Source organism: Mesoplodon bidens (assembly GCF_964165515.1).
Source record: "Mesoplodon bidens genome assembly, chromosome: 9".
Lineage (NCBI taxonomy): Eukaryota > Metazoa > Chordata > Mammalia > Artiodactyla > Ziphiidae > Mesoplodon > Mesoplodon bidens.
Window position 1 is genome coordinate 99,659,172 of NC_138166.1, and position 15,010 is coordinate 99,674,181.

At 40.5% G+C, this 15,010-nt stretch overlaps 1 protein-coding gene across 4 annotated transcripts in view; it reads left to right on the forward strand.

Moving 5' to 3' along the window:
* CUL1 (cullin 1) overlaps positions 1–15,010 on the forward strand; it is a 118,271-nt gene that overhangs the window by 77,048 nt on the left and 26,213 nt on the right. For all 4 annotated transcript variants that reach the window (XM_081244156.1, XM_081244158.1, XM_081244157.1 and 1 more), the window contains 5 exons: positions 1,595–1,645; positions 1,903–1,993; positions 2,677–2,840; positions 9,841–10,003; positions 11,128–11,258. In XM_081244156.1, coding sequence (XP_081100282.1) covers positions 1,595–1,645; positions 1,903–1,993; positions 2,677–2,840; positions 9,841–10,003; positions 11,128–11,258 — 600 coding nt within the window. The remainder of the gene's footprint in view (positions 1–1,594; positions 1,646–1,902; positions 1,994–2,676; positions 2,841–9,840; positions 10,004–11,127; positions 11,259–15,010) is intronic.

The window sequence follows — 15,010 nt, forward strand, 5'->3', positions numbered from 1 at the left end:
CTGCTGAATTCATTTAAAGTTCGAATATCAGTTGACACATGGAACAGTTCTTGTACAGTGATGCCTCATTGCATTTTCCAGACTCTCCAGAAGACGGGGATGCTTTGTCATGAACTATAAAGATTTACTTTTTTCCCTGATAATTTTGTCTTTCTCTTCAATTATAGAAAGTTGTGGGTTTCCTTTCCAGTCAACCAGAGCATGTAAACTAATTTCATTATTAACATGTTAAAGGGATTCAGCAAGACTTTTTCCCTAAATCTGTCCTTCTGAACTTTCTCTGCTTTACCTTCGGTCCTGCTTTCTTATCTTGCCTTTCTTCCTTCAAAGTGACAAATTATCCCAAGTCAGATTAGGTCTGCCTAGTGCTGTCTTAACTTAGAAAAATGTTTGGGAAAAGTTATTTTTAAAGGTGCAGAATCTTTACTGGAAGTTGATGGCCACACATTGCGTTTGCCTTGCCTCCCCCTGCACTGACAGGTCTGAGGAGTGGGGAGAGGAACGACAGCGAGTTTCCACAGGGAGAGTTACCTTCAAACCGCGCCCCACAGGGTGCATTTTTCCTGAAAAATGAGACTCTTTCTTCCCAGAGTCTTTTTTGGTAGCATAATTCCTAATTCTGAAATAACCTTTTTATTCTAATAGTACTTGAGTATATATTGTTCATGCTTTACTAAAAATATTTTTCTCTTAAATAGTGCTTTCATGTTGCCCTTTTTTTGGTAGAAATTTTTTCATTTTGTAAATTAAATTTACACATAATCTTTTCAGAACTGTATTATCTTACATAAACCCAGTTTTATCTATGGTTAAATTTGGAGGAAAATAAGACTGATAGCATTTACATTTAAATTAATTTCTCAGCAGTTTGTATTTGAGTGTTAAATTGTTATAAATTTGAGTTCGAACTTAACTGAATAATACATTTCTCAACAGTTTAAAAACCATATATGAATTGTAACATTTCTCTTTAGGGGAACTTACAGTAACTTTCTGACATAACCTCTATTGAGAAGTTCCAAAACTTTTATAAATGCATCATATGCACACATACTAGTCAAGTGGGAAATTTGAATAATTTATGTATAATAAACTGCATTCATTTAAGATGTACAGTTTGATGCATTTACAGTTGTATGCATCCATGTAACATAAAACACCATGATAAAGATACAGAACTTATTAGATATTTAAGATCCATTATTTATTTTACTGAGTATTAGGAAACTATGATAAATGGAATTATCTTTCTTAAATGTGTTAGGTCAACACATACATTTGAGTCAGAGAACAATTTTATACATTGAATCCACTGTTGCCCTTTAGGCTAATACGTATGTTCTCCTAAAATCCAGATTTTCTTTTTATCTCACCTGTTAAAGTGTAAGCTGATAAATGTCTGTACTTTGATACCTTTTGAAGTTGTTAAGAGAATGGCTCTCTGATTTCATCATGATGATTTTTACCAAGTTTATAATCTAGAAATATTGATACATGTAATCTAGGATTCAGGCTATTTCCTATGACTTCAGCTTTGGAAAAAGCATAGTAAAAGTATAGCCATTTAATACTGTTCCTTTTTCTTTTCATCCAGCTTGCATTGGTGACTTGGAGAGATTGTCTTTTCAGGCCATTGAATAAACAGGTAACCTACTTGTGTGAGTGTGTGCATGTTTTCCTTTTAAAACCCCTTCCAGATTTCATTTCTTAGCCATTGTCTTCCTCACTCCTTTGGAATGTCCTAAGAGTGCCTCTCACCTTGCATTTAATGGATTCTGATGTTTAAGAGCTATGTAGTAACATAAGGTTGGGTTGGCTTAAAACCCGAACGAACTTTTTGGCCAGCCAAATACATACTGTAGTCTGTAATCTACATGTTTTCTTCCTATATCCTTTCTAAAGGTAACAAATGCTGTTCTAAAACTGATTGAAAAGGAAAGAAATGGTGAAACCATCAATACAAGACTGATAAGCGGAGTTGTACAGTCTTATGGTAAACAATTTCCCTTTAATTTATTCGAAGTTGTGTATCAAGTGACAATTACATAACAGTGCTCCAATAGATTTATTTTCAGATAGTTTAGTATTATCAAGAATATTGTTAGCATTTACAAAGGTACTCATAATTCTCTTTATGTCAGTGTGATTCGGTTTGATTTACCCATTATAAAAATTGTTGGATCTTTGTGCCCTAAGGAAATTTTGATGGACTAGACATTTGAATTATTTTCTTTTCTAGTCTCATACTGAATTACTGGATATATATGCTAGAGTGTCATTAATGGAGCCAAATGGTAACAGATTGAGAAATCTAAAAAGTAATACAGTATTTTAAAAGCTTAGGTAGCATTGTATTTCTTTGAAAGTTTAGAATTAGGCATTCTTACTTCTTGTAAGCTTTTAGAAATATAAACGTTCTCTGAATGAACTTCAGGATAACTTGAAACATGCCTGGCCATCCATCAGAATTACTTGCTTTTGTGTGTCCTGGATTTTTTTCTTTTTTCTTTTATTGAAAGTATACTTTACTACCAGTGAATAACAGATTTGCCTTATGCCCTGTTATTTTATTCTTACCTTTTAAGGATAACTTAAACTGAATGCTACACCTAAGTATATTCCTTAAAATATAACCAAAAATAGGGCAGTTGACATGTAGTTCCTGTTTACTTCCAGTGGAACTGGGACTGAATGAAGATGATGCCTTTGCAAAGGGCCCAACGCTAACAGTGTACAAAGAATCCTTTGAATCTCAGTTTTTGGCTGACACAGAGAGATTTTATACCAGAGAGAGTACCGAATTCTTGCAGCAGAACCCGGTTACTGAATACATGAAAAAGGTAAGCGTAAACATAGTACTTAAAGTAGGCTTAAGTTAAAAGTTATTGCTGCTCAAATGAATTATTCTTTTTAATATATGCAACTTTCTTCAAAGTCATTTCTTAGGCACTGTTATCCTGTAGTGTCTGTAGCAGGTGCAGGTGGTTTCTCCCAGTTCACCAAGGAGCTTTTATAAATTAATTTGGTAATCATGGCTCAGTGTTCTCCTTACTGATCGGCGGATATAACCGTAATAGCTGTATGACTTTCGTGTTTTGAACTGTCTCTACTACAATAGAATGTATATGTGTAGCTAACGGGAGCCACGGTCTTACGTCAATGAGAAACTAGTTTTTTTTTTTTTTTTTTTTTTTCTTTTTGCGGTATGCGGGCCTCTCACTGTTGTGGCCTCTCCCGTTGCGGAGCACAGGCTCCGGATGCGCAGGCCCAGCGGCCATGGCTCACGGGCCCAGCCGCTCCGCGGCACATGGGATCCCCCCAGACCGGGGCACGAACCCGCATCCCCTGCATCGGCAGGCGGACTCTCAACCACTGCGCCACCAGGGAGGCCCAAGAAACTAGTTTTTAAGAAACAAATATTTGCGAACTTCAAACTTTTGCTTTTTTGCTTCTGAAATATCCCCTAAAAATCTATATAAGACAGTCTTCAAGTTTGCATTAGAGGAGAAGTCCTTCTGAGAGAACAGGATCGAAGTCTTAGACAAGAAAAAATCCAAGATCAGTGTCTGTATCATAAATCTGTTTCTACATTAAGTGATGTTACAGTGAAGTTCTAGTGGAATTATTCTTCGTTCTCCTTCTCGGGAATACAGGTATCCCAGACGTATGCTCTGAGGAGTGACCTAAGTCAGGAGGTAGCAAACCTTCTATGAAAGGCCAGATGGTAAATATTTTAGACCTTGTGCACATGTGGTCTCTCTTGCAACTGTTCAGCTCTGCCGTTGTAGCGCAGAAGCAGCCATGGCAACATCTGAACAGTGAGTGCAGCGGTGTTCCAATGAAAGTTTACTTACAGGCAGGGTTTTGCCCACAGGCTATGGCTGCTGACTGAGACGGGCAGGGAGATGTCCAGGGAGTCTGGGGCTGACTGTGTCTGACACCTGCTTTTTTCCCTTTATTCTCTGTTCGCTTGGAGAGCAAATGCACTGCAGAACCACTTTCTCCATGTGCTGAGATCGAAAGTTAGTAAGTCAGAAAGAGCAGTAAACAGCTCTCCCTTCTAGCCATGTAGAGAAGGTCCTCCCCAATTTGTTTGTGACATTCCGAGTGCATTTTCTGATAAGAGATAGTGATTATAAGTGGCCCTTACAAGTTTGAAGCTGAAAGTCCTTGACAAATTTCTGATAACCTCAAAACCTAACAAAAGTGGAACTCTTCAGAAGTATTATACTTGGGGGGCTTCCCTGGTGGCGCAGTGGTTGAGAGTCCGCCTGCCGATGCAGGGGACGTGGGTTTGTGCCCCGGTCCGGGAAGATCCCACATGCCGCGGAGCGGCTGGTCCCGTGAGCCATGGCCGCTGAGCCTGCGCGTCCGGAGCCTGTGCTCCGCAACGGGAGAGGCCACAACAGTGAGAGGCCCGTGTACCGCAAAAAAAAAAAAAAAGAAGAAGTATCATACTTGGAGTAGTGATAGTTCCTTGTGTATACTTATGGATTAAATTAGCTTTTGTGTGCCAGTCTGGAACCTAACCAGCTTATAGAGAGTTTCTAACAGCTGCCTGACAAATCTGTTTTAAATCTAAGCATTGCCTGTTACTTCATTTTTTTATTTTGGCAGTGTAGTTTTCATAAAGACATATTTTATTGAACTCTACTATATATGGTGATCCTTTTAAAACTATGTATGTTTTTTAAAAGTGGGGCCTTTTATCACGGTACACATCCACAAGCGTGGTTCAGGCCTTTTCATTTTACAGACTACTTAGTGGATTGCAGTTACCTGCTATCCACAACAAGGAAGGTAGTAGTGCTTTGGTACAAGGAAATCCACTTTTAGGCCAGAGCTACATCAGCGCTCCCAAAGCAGGGAAATCTGCTTTTAAAATCGGACCTGGAACCAAAGGCAACTTGAGGAGCAAGGATTTCCAGTGGCCTGGATGTTTTCACCCCAGTGTGAGCTCTGCCTTCAACAGAGAGCATGCTCCCAGCATCCTTGCTCTCTTAGAGGGGATTTCTTCCTAGAGGCATTAAAGGTTTGGCCCAAATCTGGTTGTTTCTTACCAACATGACATCCTTCCATTCTGAAAGTCCATAATGCAGAGACTCTGTGAGCATAAAAGTGGAATTTAACCGTGCGGACAGTTCTACCCTTACCTATAGCTGTAGCCTTGCATCTCAAACTGAGCTATGGGGCTAGTTTAAAACCCCTACTCCACCAGTTACTAGGGAGTTGACCTTAACCTTTCTGTTCCTCAGTTTCCTCGTCTATAAAATGGGGATAATTTATTATTATTATTATATATTATTTGATGCTTGGCAAAGAGCAAGCATGATATAAGTGTTTGGTATTACACACATACATTGTTTAGAACCTTCAGTATATGCCTGAGAATATGCAAAACCATGGGATAAATTGTGGCACATTTTATTTAATAACTTAAGAAATTACGTTTATATGAAAACATTCTATCAGGAAGTAGAATACAAAACTCATGAACAATATTGAGATAAAGCCTGAACTTTCAAGAAATACTCTGCTTTTAACAGCCAGCTTGGGCTAGATGTGCAAATTCCCTGGTGGGGGGGGGTCTGTGTTCCCACTTCTGTGTTGTTAGGAATCTTTTAGTGGAAACAGTGGAGAATCTTTGGCTTTCCTTCTACTGATGACTTTGATGAGTGAACGCCCCTGAGCCATGTTAGTGTTTTACCACATCGTACTGTCTCATCTGAGCTACGGAAAAAACGTGTGATGCTTCTAGGTTTCTAATGGCATTTTTTAAAACTTTAAAAATAAAGTATCCCTTATTTCATGAATTTGCTTACTTTTTTGGTCTTTTTTTCATTGTGTTTTTCCTGCAGACTGATCCTAATAGAATTAATAGGAGCAGCCTTTAATCGCTTAACTTTATTTAGTCATTCTGAATTTGATCCGGGTGTTGTGACGTAATTATCTGCCAAGTACAGTCCTGACCAAGGGCTTATTTGCCTTCAAATCAACAAAGAATGTAAATGACTGTCCTTCCTAAAACCTAATGACGTAACACCCAGGACCTTGGGTTTTTCACCAACCTCAGAGACACTGCAGGCTCAGGTTCAGACCACTGGGAGAAAGCAAGTCACTTGGAGTTTTTGGTTTCCCAGGGCGTGACGCCATAGTGTAGTCTCTGAAATGTGGAGAATAGCGTTATGTCAAAAACACCAATTTACATACCTTAATTTAAAAAAGCTTTATTGCTAAATGATGCCAAAACAATTAAAATAGCAACATCTAAGATCACTGATCACAGATCAGCATAACAAATAATAATAATGAAAAAGTTTAAATATTTTGAGAATTACCAAAATGTGGCACAGAGACCCAAAGTGAGCAAACGCTTTTGAAAAAACGGTGCTGATAGACTTGCTCAACCCACAGTCCTTCAGTTTCTGTTTTGTTTTTAAAAAAGCAGTATCTGTGAATCGCAATAAAAGGAAGTAGGCCTGTGGACAGTAGTCCCACCTTATTCACAGTTTCAGTTACCCACAGTCAACCTCAGTCCGAAAAATATTAAATGGAAAGTTCCAGAAATAAACAGTCCATAAACTTTAAATTGTATGTATTGGAATATGTCCTTCTGAGGAGCATGATGGAATCTTGCCCTTGAATCATACCTTTGTCCATAGCATCTCCCCTGTCAGTCTCTCCGTCGACCAGGTGATCAGATTGACCCTCGTCTGCAGTGCTTGAGATCACGTAGCTCTTATTTTACTTGAAAGTGGCCCCAAAGCACAAGAGTAGCAATTCAGATACGCCAAAGAGAAGCCATAAAGTACTTCCTTTAAGTAAAAAGGAGAAAGTTCTCAGCTTAATAGGGAAAAGGTTGCTACGATCTGTGGTGAGAATAAGTTGTCTCTCCATGAACAGTGCATGACACGTGCCCAGTTAGGATGGCAAAGGCATTAAACGTAACTTTTATTACATTATATTGTTATAATTGTTCTACTTTATTGTTGTTGCTAATCTCTTACTGTACCTAATTTATAAATTAAACTTTCTCATACGTATGTATGTATAGGAAAAAACATAGTACCTACCTATAGGGTTCACAGTGGCAGGCATCCACTGGGGGTCTTGGAACGTATCCTCCGTAGATAAGGGGGGACTGCTGTGTAAACAACTACCGAGCCCCTCTGGCTTTTAATGCTTTTGTGATCACTTAGGAACCAGTTTGCTCTTCCCTCTCGGCCCCTACAGGAAGAGTCTGTAGAGTGCTACTGTTTTTTTGTAGTACAGGGGATGGAAAGCCAGTGTCCCCCAGAAAGTGAATCAGCAGTGATACCAAAGCTTTACCTTTCATTTTGGGGGAAAGGAAAGTTTTTAAGAGATGACTTTTTGCTGCCAGGGTATTACGTTCTTCTAGGAAACAGGTATAACCTCGAGAAAAAGTGGTGCCTTTTGGTTTGCATGTCCTGTGTTTCACCAGCTTTAGTTCTTGAGGTATCAGGCTTAATGAAATACTAGATATGAAGCAGCAGAGGCTTGGAACTTCAGAGTTAAAGCACAGAAAGATCTTTTATTGTTTTTTAAAATTGCTTTGTAATCAGGAAAAAAAACACCCAACTGTAGACTTGCGGGGAAATACAAATAGCATAAACCTGCACAAACTTGGGAAACTGTTACTTAAGTATGCACAAAAACACCAAATTGGAGTAATGCTATAGGGTTTTGTTTTGTTTTTATTTATTTATTTTTGGCTGCGCTGGGTCTTTGTTGCTGTGTGCAGGCTTTCTCTAGTTGCAGAGAGCTGGGGCTACTCTTCGTTACGGTGTGCAGGCTTCTCATTGTGGTGGCTTCTCTTGTTGCGGAGCATGGGCTCCTGGCGCACAGGCTCAGTAGTTGTGGCTCGCAGGCTCTAGAGCGCAGGCTCAGTAGTTGTGGCACACGGGCTTAGTTGCTCCGCGGCATGTGGGATCTTCCTGGACCAGGGCTCGAACGCATGTCTCCTGCATTGGCCAGCGGATTCTTTAACCACTGCACCACCAGGGAAGCCCTATAGGGTTTTTAAATAACTTTTTCCCCCCACTGATTTATTACATTAATGTATTTTATATTTACTGGATAGTGGTATTCCATTAACCAAATAATATAACAAATTGTATGTTATCAGAATCTTCAAGTATTTCTTAATTTGAAAATTGTTCCTTTTCCTTTCCCATGTTTTTATTTGCACATACTTATTGATTTTTCACAGATTATTATATATTAAGGATATTGACCTTTTGATATATACTACAGATATTTTCCAAGTTTATTTTGTTTTTCACATTTAACTGTATTTAGAATGTGCAGTAAGGTTTAAATTTCTGCAGTTGAAACTGTTGTCCTATTAGTAATTCTTGACAGTGCAAGACCTGCCCAGTCATTTTTTCATTTTATGTTTTTTTGGCTCTTGGATGTTTATTCTTCCACTTGAATTTTTCTAGATTTCTCCAAAATTATGCCAAATTTAAAAATCATTTTGGGGGCTTCCCTGGTGGCACAGTGGTTGAGAGTCCGCCTGCCGATGCAGGGGACACGGGTTCGTGCCCCCGTCCAGGAAGATCCCACATGCCGTGGAGCAGCTAGCTGGGCCCGTGAGCCATGGCCGCTGAGCCTGCACGTCCGGAGCCTGTGCTCCGCAACGGGAGAGGCCACAGCAGTGAGAGGCCTGTGTACCACAAAAACAAACAAACAAACAAACATCATTTTGGGAAGTATTGGCATTTTTACAATACAAAATATAGTTTTTCACTCTTTATTCAGATTACCTGAATAATGCGAGATCATTGAAATTTTTTTTTTTTAAGAAGATGTTGGGGGTAGGAGTTTGTTAATTAATTTATTTAATTTTGCTGTGTTGGCTCTTCGTTTCTGTGCGAGGGCTTTCTCTAGTGTGGCAAGCGGGGGCCACTCTTCATTGTGGTGCGCGGGCCTCTCACTATCGCAGCCTCTCTTGTTGTGGAGCACAGGCTCCAGACGCGCAGGCTCAGTAGTTGTGGCTCACGGGCCTAGTTGCTCCACGGCATGTGGGATCCTCCCAGACCAGGGCTCAAACCCGTGTCCCTTGCATTAGCAGGCAGATTCTCAACCACTGCGCCACCAGGGAAGCCCTGAAATTTGTTTCTTGCTTTGATAATTTAGTGGTTCCTAGGTGATACTTTACACCACACATTTCTGGTAATATGTTGTAAAACAACCGACTTTTATTAACTTTGCTACTCTTAAATTGCATCCCTGTTTTCTTCTCTTCCTTGAAGGGAGATGGAAGAAATTGAGATGCATAAATAATCCAGTAGATTTCAGAGATGCATATTCAGTTGATTGGCAAGAGAAGGCCATAATATTTAAATTTTTTAAAGGTCTAATTGCTACTGATTCTTTCCATGTGGTCATTTCAGGGAATATATTTATATGACTTGACCTCAAGTAGCTCTCAGTCAGAGGGCATGGTTCTTCCCTCCGTGTCTGTGTGCAGTGGAGAATCCACAGGTTTCTCAGAGCGTCGCCAGGGGTATTACCCCCAAAAGGTGTGAAGCACCACGTATCTGTGGGAAGAAAATTGATGTAAATACATTTGGACTGTTAATCATGATAACCTCATTAAAGTCATTTAAAGAGGACTTGGAAGCAAAAATATAGGTTACAGAGAACATGGGACACATTAGTGACCGGTTAGTTATAGTTGGCATTCATCCTAAAATCAGAGAACCCCTCCCCTCCCTTTTTTTCTTCAGGCAGGTTTGCAAGTTTAATTTGCTGCTATTTTTGTTAGCAGTGTTTAAAAAGCAAACCCAAACCTCTGACTTGAATTAATTCCCACAGGCGGAGGCTCGTTTGCTGGAGGAGCAGCGGAGAGTCCAGGTCTACCTTCATGAGAGCACCCAGGACGAGCTAGCCAGGAAGTGCGAGCAGGTGCTCATCGAGAAACACTTGGAGATTTTCCACACAGAGTTTCAGAATTTATTGGATGCCGACAAAAATGAAGGTGAGCCACTGAGATTCAAAACACAAGGGTATTTATTTTGATCTGTGATTTTGAAATTACATGAAGTTGTAGAGTCAAGAGTTAGCATTACCAACACCAGTCATTCTTTAAGAGATTCACATGTGAGATTGTGTGTGTGTGTGTGTGTGTGTGTGTGCCTTGTGTTGATTTCAGACCTCTGCAGTGTGTTTGGGGTGTGACTTCGGGGGCAGAGCATCTTTTCAGTGTGGTTTGGAGTCTAACTTGTTCCATACACCTTAGCATTAAATGATGCTACCGCTGTTTTTTTTTTTCTTGCGTATGTTTCTTCTGAAAATTCTTTAAGATGAGAAGGCTATAATTTTGCAGAACTATTTCCTTTACCCCGCCCTTGTTTTACTGGGACATGTTAGGAGCTCAGTAAAAGATTGGTGTTTGGATTCAGGATTTTTCTTTGGTGTTCATATATCACCCATGTGCCATGCATATATTAAGTGAAGAATATGGGGACCCTTTTTTTTTTTTTTGCGGTACGCGGTTCTCCCACTGTTGTGGCCTTTCCCGTTGCAGAGCACAGGCTCCGGACGCGCAGGCTCAGCGGCCATGGCTCACGGGCCCAGCTGCTCCGTGGCATGTGGGATCTTCCCGGACCAGGGCACAAACACGTGTCCCCTGCATCGGCAGGCGGACTCTCAACCACTGCGCCACCAGGGAAGCCCTGGGGACCTTTTTGTGACTTATTTGTTTGTATAGTTGAGATGGATATTCATAAATACTCCTTAAATTTATTCTTTTAAATAATATTTGAGTGCCTGATATGTGTCAGGCATAAATCATATCTCAATCTCAAATTTTAGGAAGCATCAGATGTAGTTCCTGATCATCTTCTTTCTCTATTAGTAGTTTCTCCTAGCAAGGGGGAGAATATGCTTTTATAATAGCATGACTTCATTGTTACTTTCAGCTAAATATACATATGCTAAATATAAAGTATTTGGTTACAGTTAAGTGCATTTGATTATTAAGGTGTAAAAACGCGGTGGTTTTATTTCAGTGTACCTTTCACCTCTATAAGCACTTAGTTAATGGAATGGATATGCAGAGTTTGTTTCTGTGCATAAAGGTGTGGCGCCTTCTTCTTTCAGATTTGGGTCGCATGTATAATCTTGTATCTAGAATCCAGGATGGCCTGGGAGAATTGAAAAAACTCCTGGAGACACACATTCATAATCAGGGTCTTGCAGCGATTGAAAAGTGTGGAGAAGCTGCTTTAAATGTAAGTACTGTTTAACTGAAAACCAGTCAGGCCTAACCATTCCCACGCATGGACTGCAGGTGTGTCTCGTGTCTCCACTTACAAATCCAAGGGGTAAGATTTTCACTAGACTCTCGTAGAGAACCTTGTTTTGGCTCTCTCAAATAGAAAGTTCACAAGCATCTTTATTTAGTAAACATCTCCATAAACTCTTCTCTGGCACTTTTTAGGCTTTAAGGATTTCATTTCTTGATATTCTTTTTTCCTTTATGTCTTCTCAAAATTACATTCCTTGCACTAGAAGAGAGAAGATTATTCCATAGAAAGAACAGGCTAAAGCCTCCTAGAGACTTCGCTCTGGCACTCACAGGCCACAGGCTGCCCCTTGCAGGAACTTCGGTCTGTGTACCGCCCTCCCACTGAAGCTCACAGGGCTATTTGCCCTGGAAAGGCCCTGAAATGTATGGCATTTCTCATACACACCCCCATCCCCACTGCGGGAGGCACAAGAATATTCTGCTGGGTTATCTATAATTCACTTGATAATTTTACATAGCAAGTATCATGTGTTTCTAAGAGACAGGTAAGTTGTCTTCAGTTTTGTCCCTATTGTGAACTTTAATTTTGATAGTGTTTGGAACAGATGTTGGAGAAGAAAAGCTTCTAGAACACACGGTTGGTTCTTAGGTCTGAATCAGAAAACTTTTTATCTCTGATTTTGCTGTGTTTGGTGTTAATTATTTCAACAATACTATCTTTAATATGTTTTTTTAAGTCTTTATTTTCCTGTTATCTTTGGGGGATCCCCCTCTTCTACTTCTAATTATGGGGGTTGCTGCTTCACTTGTTATCACATCTGTGACATATTAGCGGGAAGAATGTAAACACACCTCTAAAGGGCCTGAGACAGGCATGTACGTGAGATTCAAAAGAGGTGACCTGATGAAGATATCTTTTCAATAACATAAGGTGTTTTCACAGATGTGTTAATTCAAAACCCGGTTTGGCTGTGTGGGCAGCAGAGCCAAGTTAAATGACTTTCCTTCAAATGAGTTAAGGTGGCCAGTCTTATTTCATCAGGTATGGATTAGAGTAGCAGATAAATGAAGCAGGTGTCGCTTTTTCATGTAAACTGTTAAATGTTAGATATGAGATTGGCCTTAGGGACTCATGTTCTAGGTGAATATAGTTAGATTAAAAATCAGTAGGATAACTTGCTTTTTTGTTTTCATAGGAATGATGGGATATTCCTTCTAATGTCAATCTTTTCCAAACCAAGTAAGGTTCTAGATGGAGAAATAATCACGTTGTAATTCTCAAGTACCATTTCCTCTTTCTTTTGGATACAGCCAGCTGCCTGATTGACTTGGTCAGTGAGTCTTGAATCTGAAGTTGACCTTTTCATGGCAGTTAAAGCACAAGTTCAGCTTCTAAGTAAAATCATTTCTCTATTAGTAGAGACTTCATCCGTCAGCAGTAGACAGCAAAAATAAACTGTATTTACCAGTAGTTATATTTTATTGGAAATTAAGCTTTTAAACAATATTTTTATCATCTGTTTATTTATTTATTTATTTTATTTTTGGCTGCATCAGGTCTTGTTTGCAGCACATAGGTTTCTCTCTAGTTGTGGCATGCGGGTTTTCTCTTCTCTAGTGGAGGCGCGCGGGCTCAGTAGTTGTGGTGTGTGGGCTTAGGTGCCCTGCAGCGTGTGGGATCTTAGCTCCCTGACCAGGGATTGAACCCACATCCCCTGCATTGTAAGGCGGATTCTTTACCACTGGACCACCAGGGAAGTCCCCTAAACAGTATTTTTAGATGTAAGCCACTGATACACATGTATTTAAACATCAAAATAAGATTTTCCCCCATGAAGAATAATTATTATTTCCATAGGAACTGTTTTTATACTGAACTCATGAAATTGGTTTTTTAAATTGTTGTTCTTGTGAGGAAAAGTTTCTTTAAGAAAACAAATACTTTTCCTATTTTCTGCAAAAGGAGTTTTCCCTGGATTTCCATTTTATTGGCTCATCTCTGAAGTTTCGGTTGACTCATAAGTTCGTGGTGCCGTCTGACTGGCGCATGGATTTCTTTACGACCTTCCCCGGGCTGGGTCGGACCTGCTACCTTTACTCACCAATGATGTAAAAGCCCAGGAAACTTGAAGATGCTCCAGAGAGAGCACATGCAGCCAGTCTTAGCCTGACTCACAGCAGCTGCTTATTGTAAGACAATAAATACAGCTGCTACAACATAAATAATTTTAAGTAGGTATTCATTTTTATCACATGTGTAGTAAACGTAAAAGATGTATTGTAAGCCAAACCATGATGGTTTTCCAAAACCCATTAATGCTGAAACAAAAAAAAAGCGGCAGAAAAAGGAGATTGATTGAATTAGTAAAAAATTAGAATTATCGTACCTAATTTTAAGTGGGGTTTAATTACTTTGAAAACAGTTTTTAAAGTTTTTCACCTAACTGAGTTGAATCATAGTATATGAGAATCATTTAAATTCATCTATTAAATGCCATAGAAGGCACTGCTTAAATGATTTTTTTTTTAAGGGCTGAAAAGTTATCTAGTCCTATGATTCCATTTATCCCATCAGTTTGGCTAGAAAACAAGTTTTACTGCTAATCAGTGTGGCCTAGGCTGAAATTATTACAGGTTTCACACTTGTAATGTGATTCAAATAATATTTTTGTGTTAGAAACTTCAAAATCTACTTAAGAATTTTCTGAAGGCATTTTTTTTTAGGTAAAACAGATTTGAGAATAATGGCTGCTCCTGGGTAACCAGTGTCCGGGAAATCCCCCTCATGGTGTCCCCCTCTCTTTACCCAAAGAGGAACTGGCAGTCTTTTCCCATGAGGTGTGGCTGAAACCCTGAACACATGTGCTGTTTTTAGACACGCTGCTTCTTGTACCTGGCCCGCACCCAGGCCGGGGAACACCAGGGAACGCAGCTCGGGATCAGGGCTCCTCTCAGGGTACAGGGGCTTCAGGCTGAAGCAGGTCAGTGTGGGTCCATCCCACCCACCCTGACGTGAGATTCCAGCATGAGGAGGAGTTCTCTCCAGCCTTCAAGAGACACTCGCGACTGAGGACCCTCACGCCTAGCCGTGCTGCAGGCACCGTTAGCATATTGCATCGGGGCAGCGGTAGAACTTTGGAAACACAAAGAAATCTTCAAGGATGGGTTTTAAAGAGGTTCAGAGCTGAACAAAGGATCAGATAATTTTTTTAATAGGCAGGTTTACTTCCTAGGCAGGTTCCCTGTGCGCGGCCTCTGGACTGAAAGGAGACAGCACGGCAGCAGCAGGGCAAATCAGCACGTTTCGTGTTGCCTTCAGGCCGGCAGGAGTCGCACACTGAGAGGCCTTGTGTGCGTATGTAGACGGGCCACGGCACTACAGGTGTGCCCAGTTGTTGGCAGTGTAGTAACGGAAGAAAAATAATCCGTATTAAAATATAGGAGGAGGTTGGGCCCGTCCGCTTAGGTCTTGAGGGGGAGCATCTTGAAAGCAGAGCCCGCACCTTCAGGTGTCCATTTAAAAGGATTGAAGCCCGCGGTGGGGCGGCCCCGTGCTGGGTTCTCAGCTGTTGCATCTACCAAAGCAGCCAGCTGCTGCGCTGGCTGGTGGTAAAACTCAGAGGACCCACAGATGCCGCAGAGAACACTGACGTCGTTTTCGCTCATCCAGCAAGCATTACGGCCTTGCTGCGCTGGCTCTGCTGCCGAGGATTCCGGTGCGAGGCGCCTCCACAC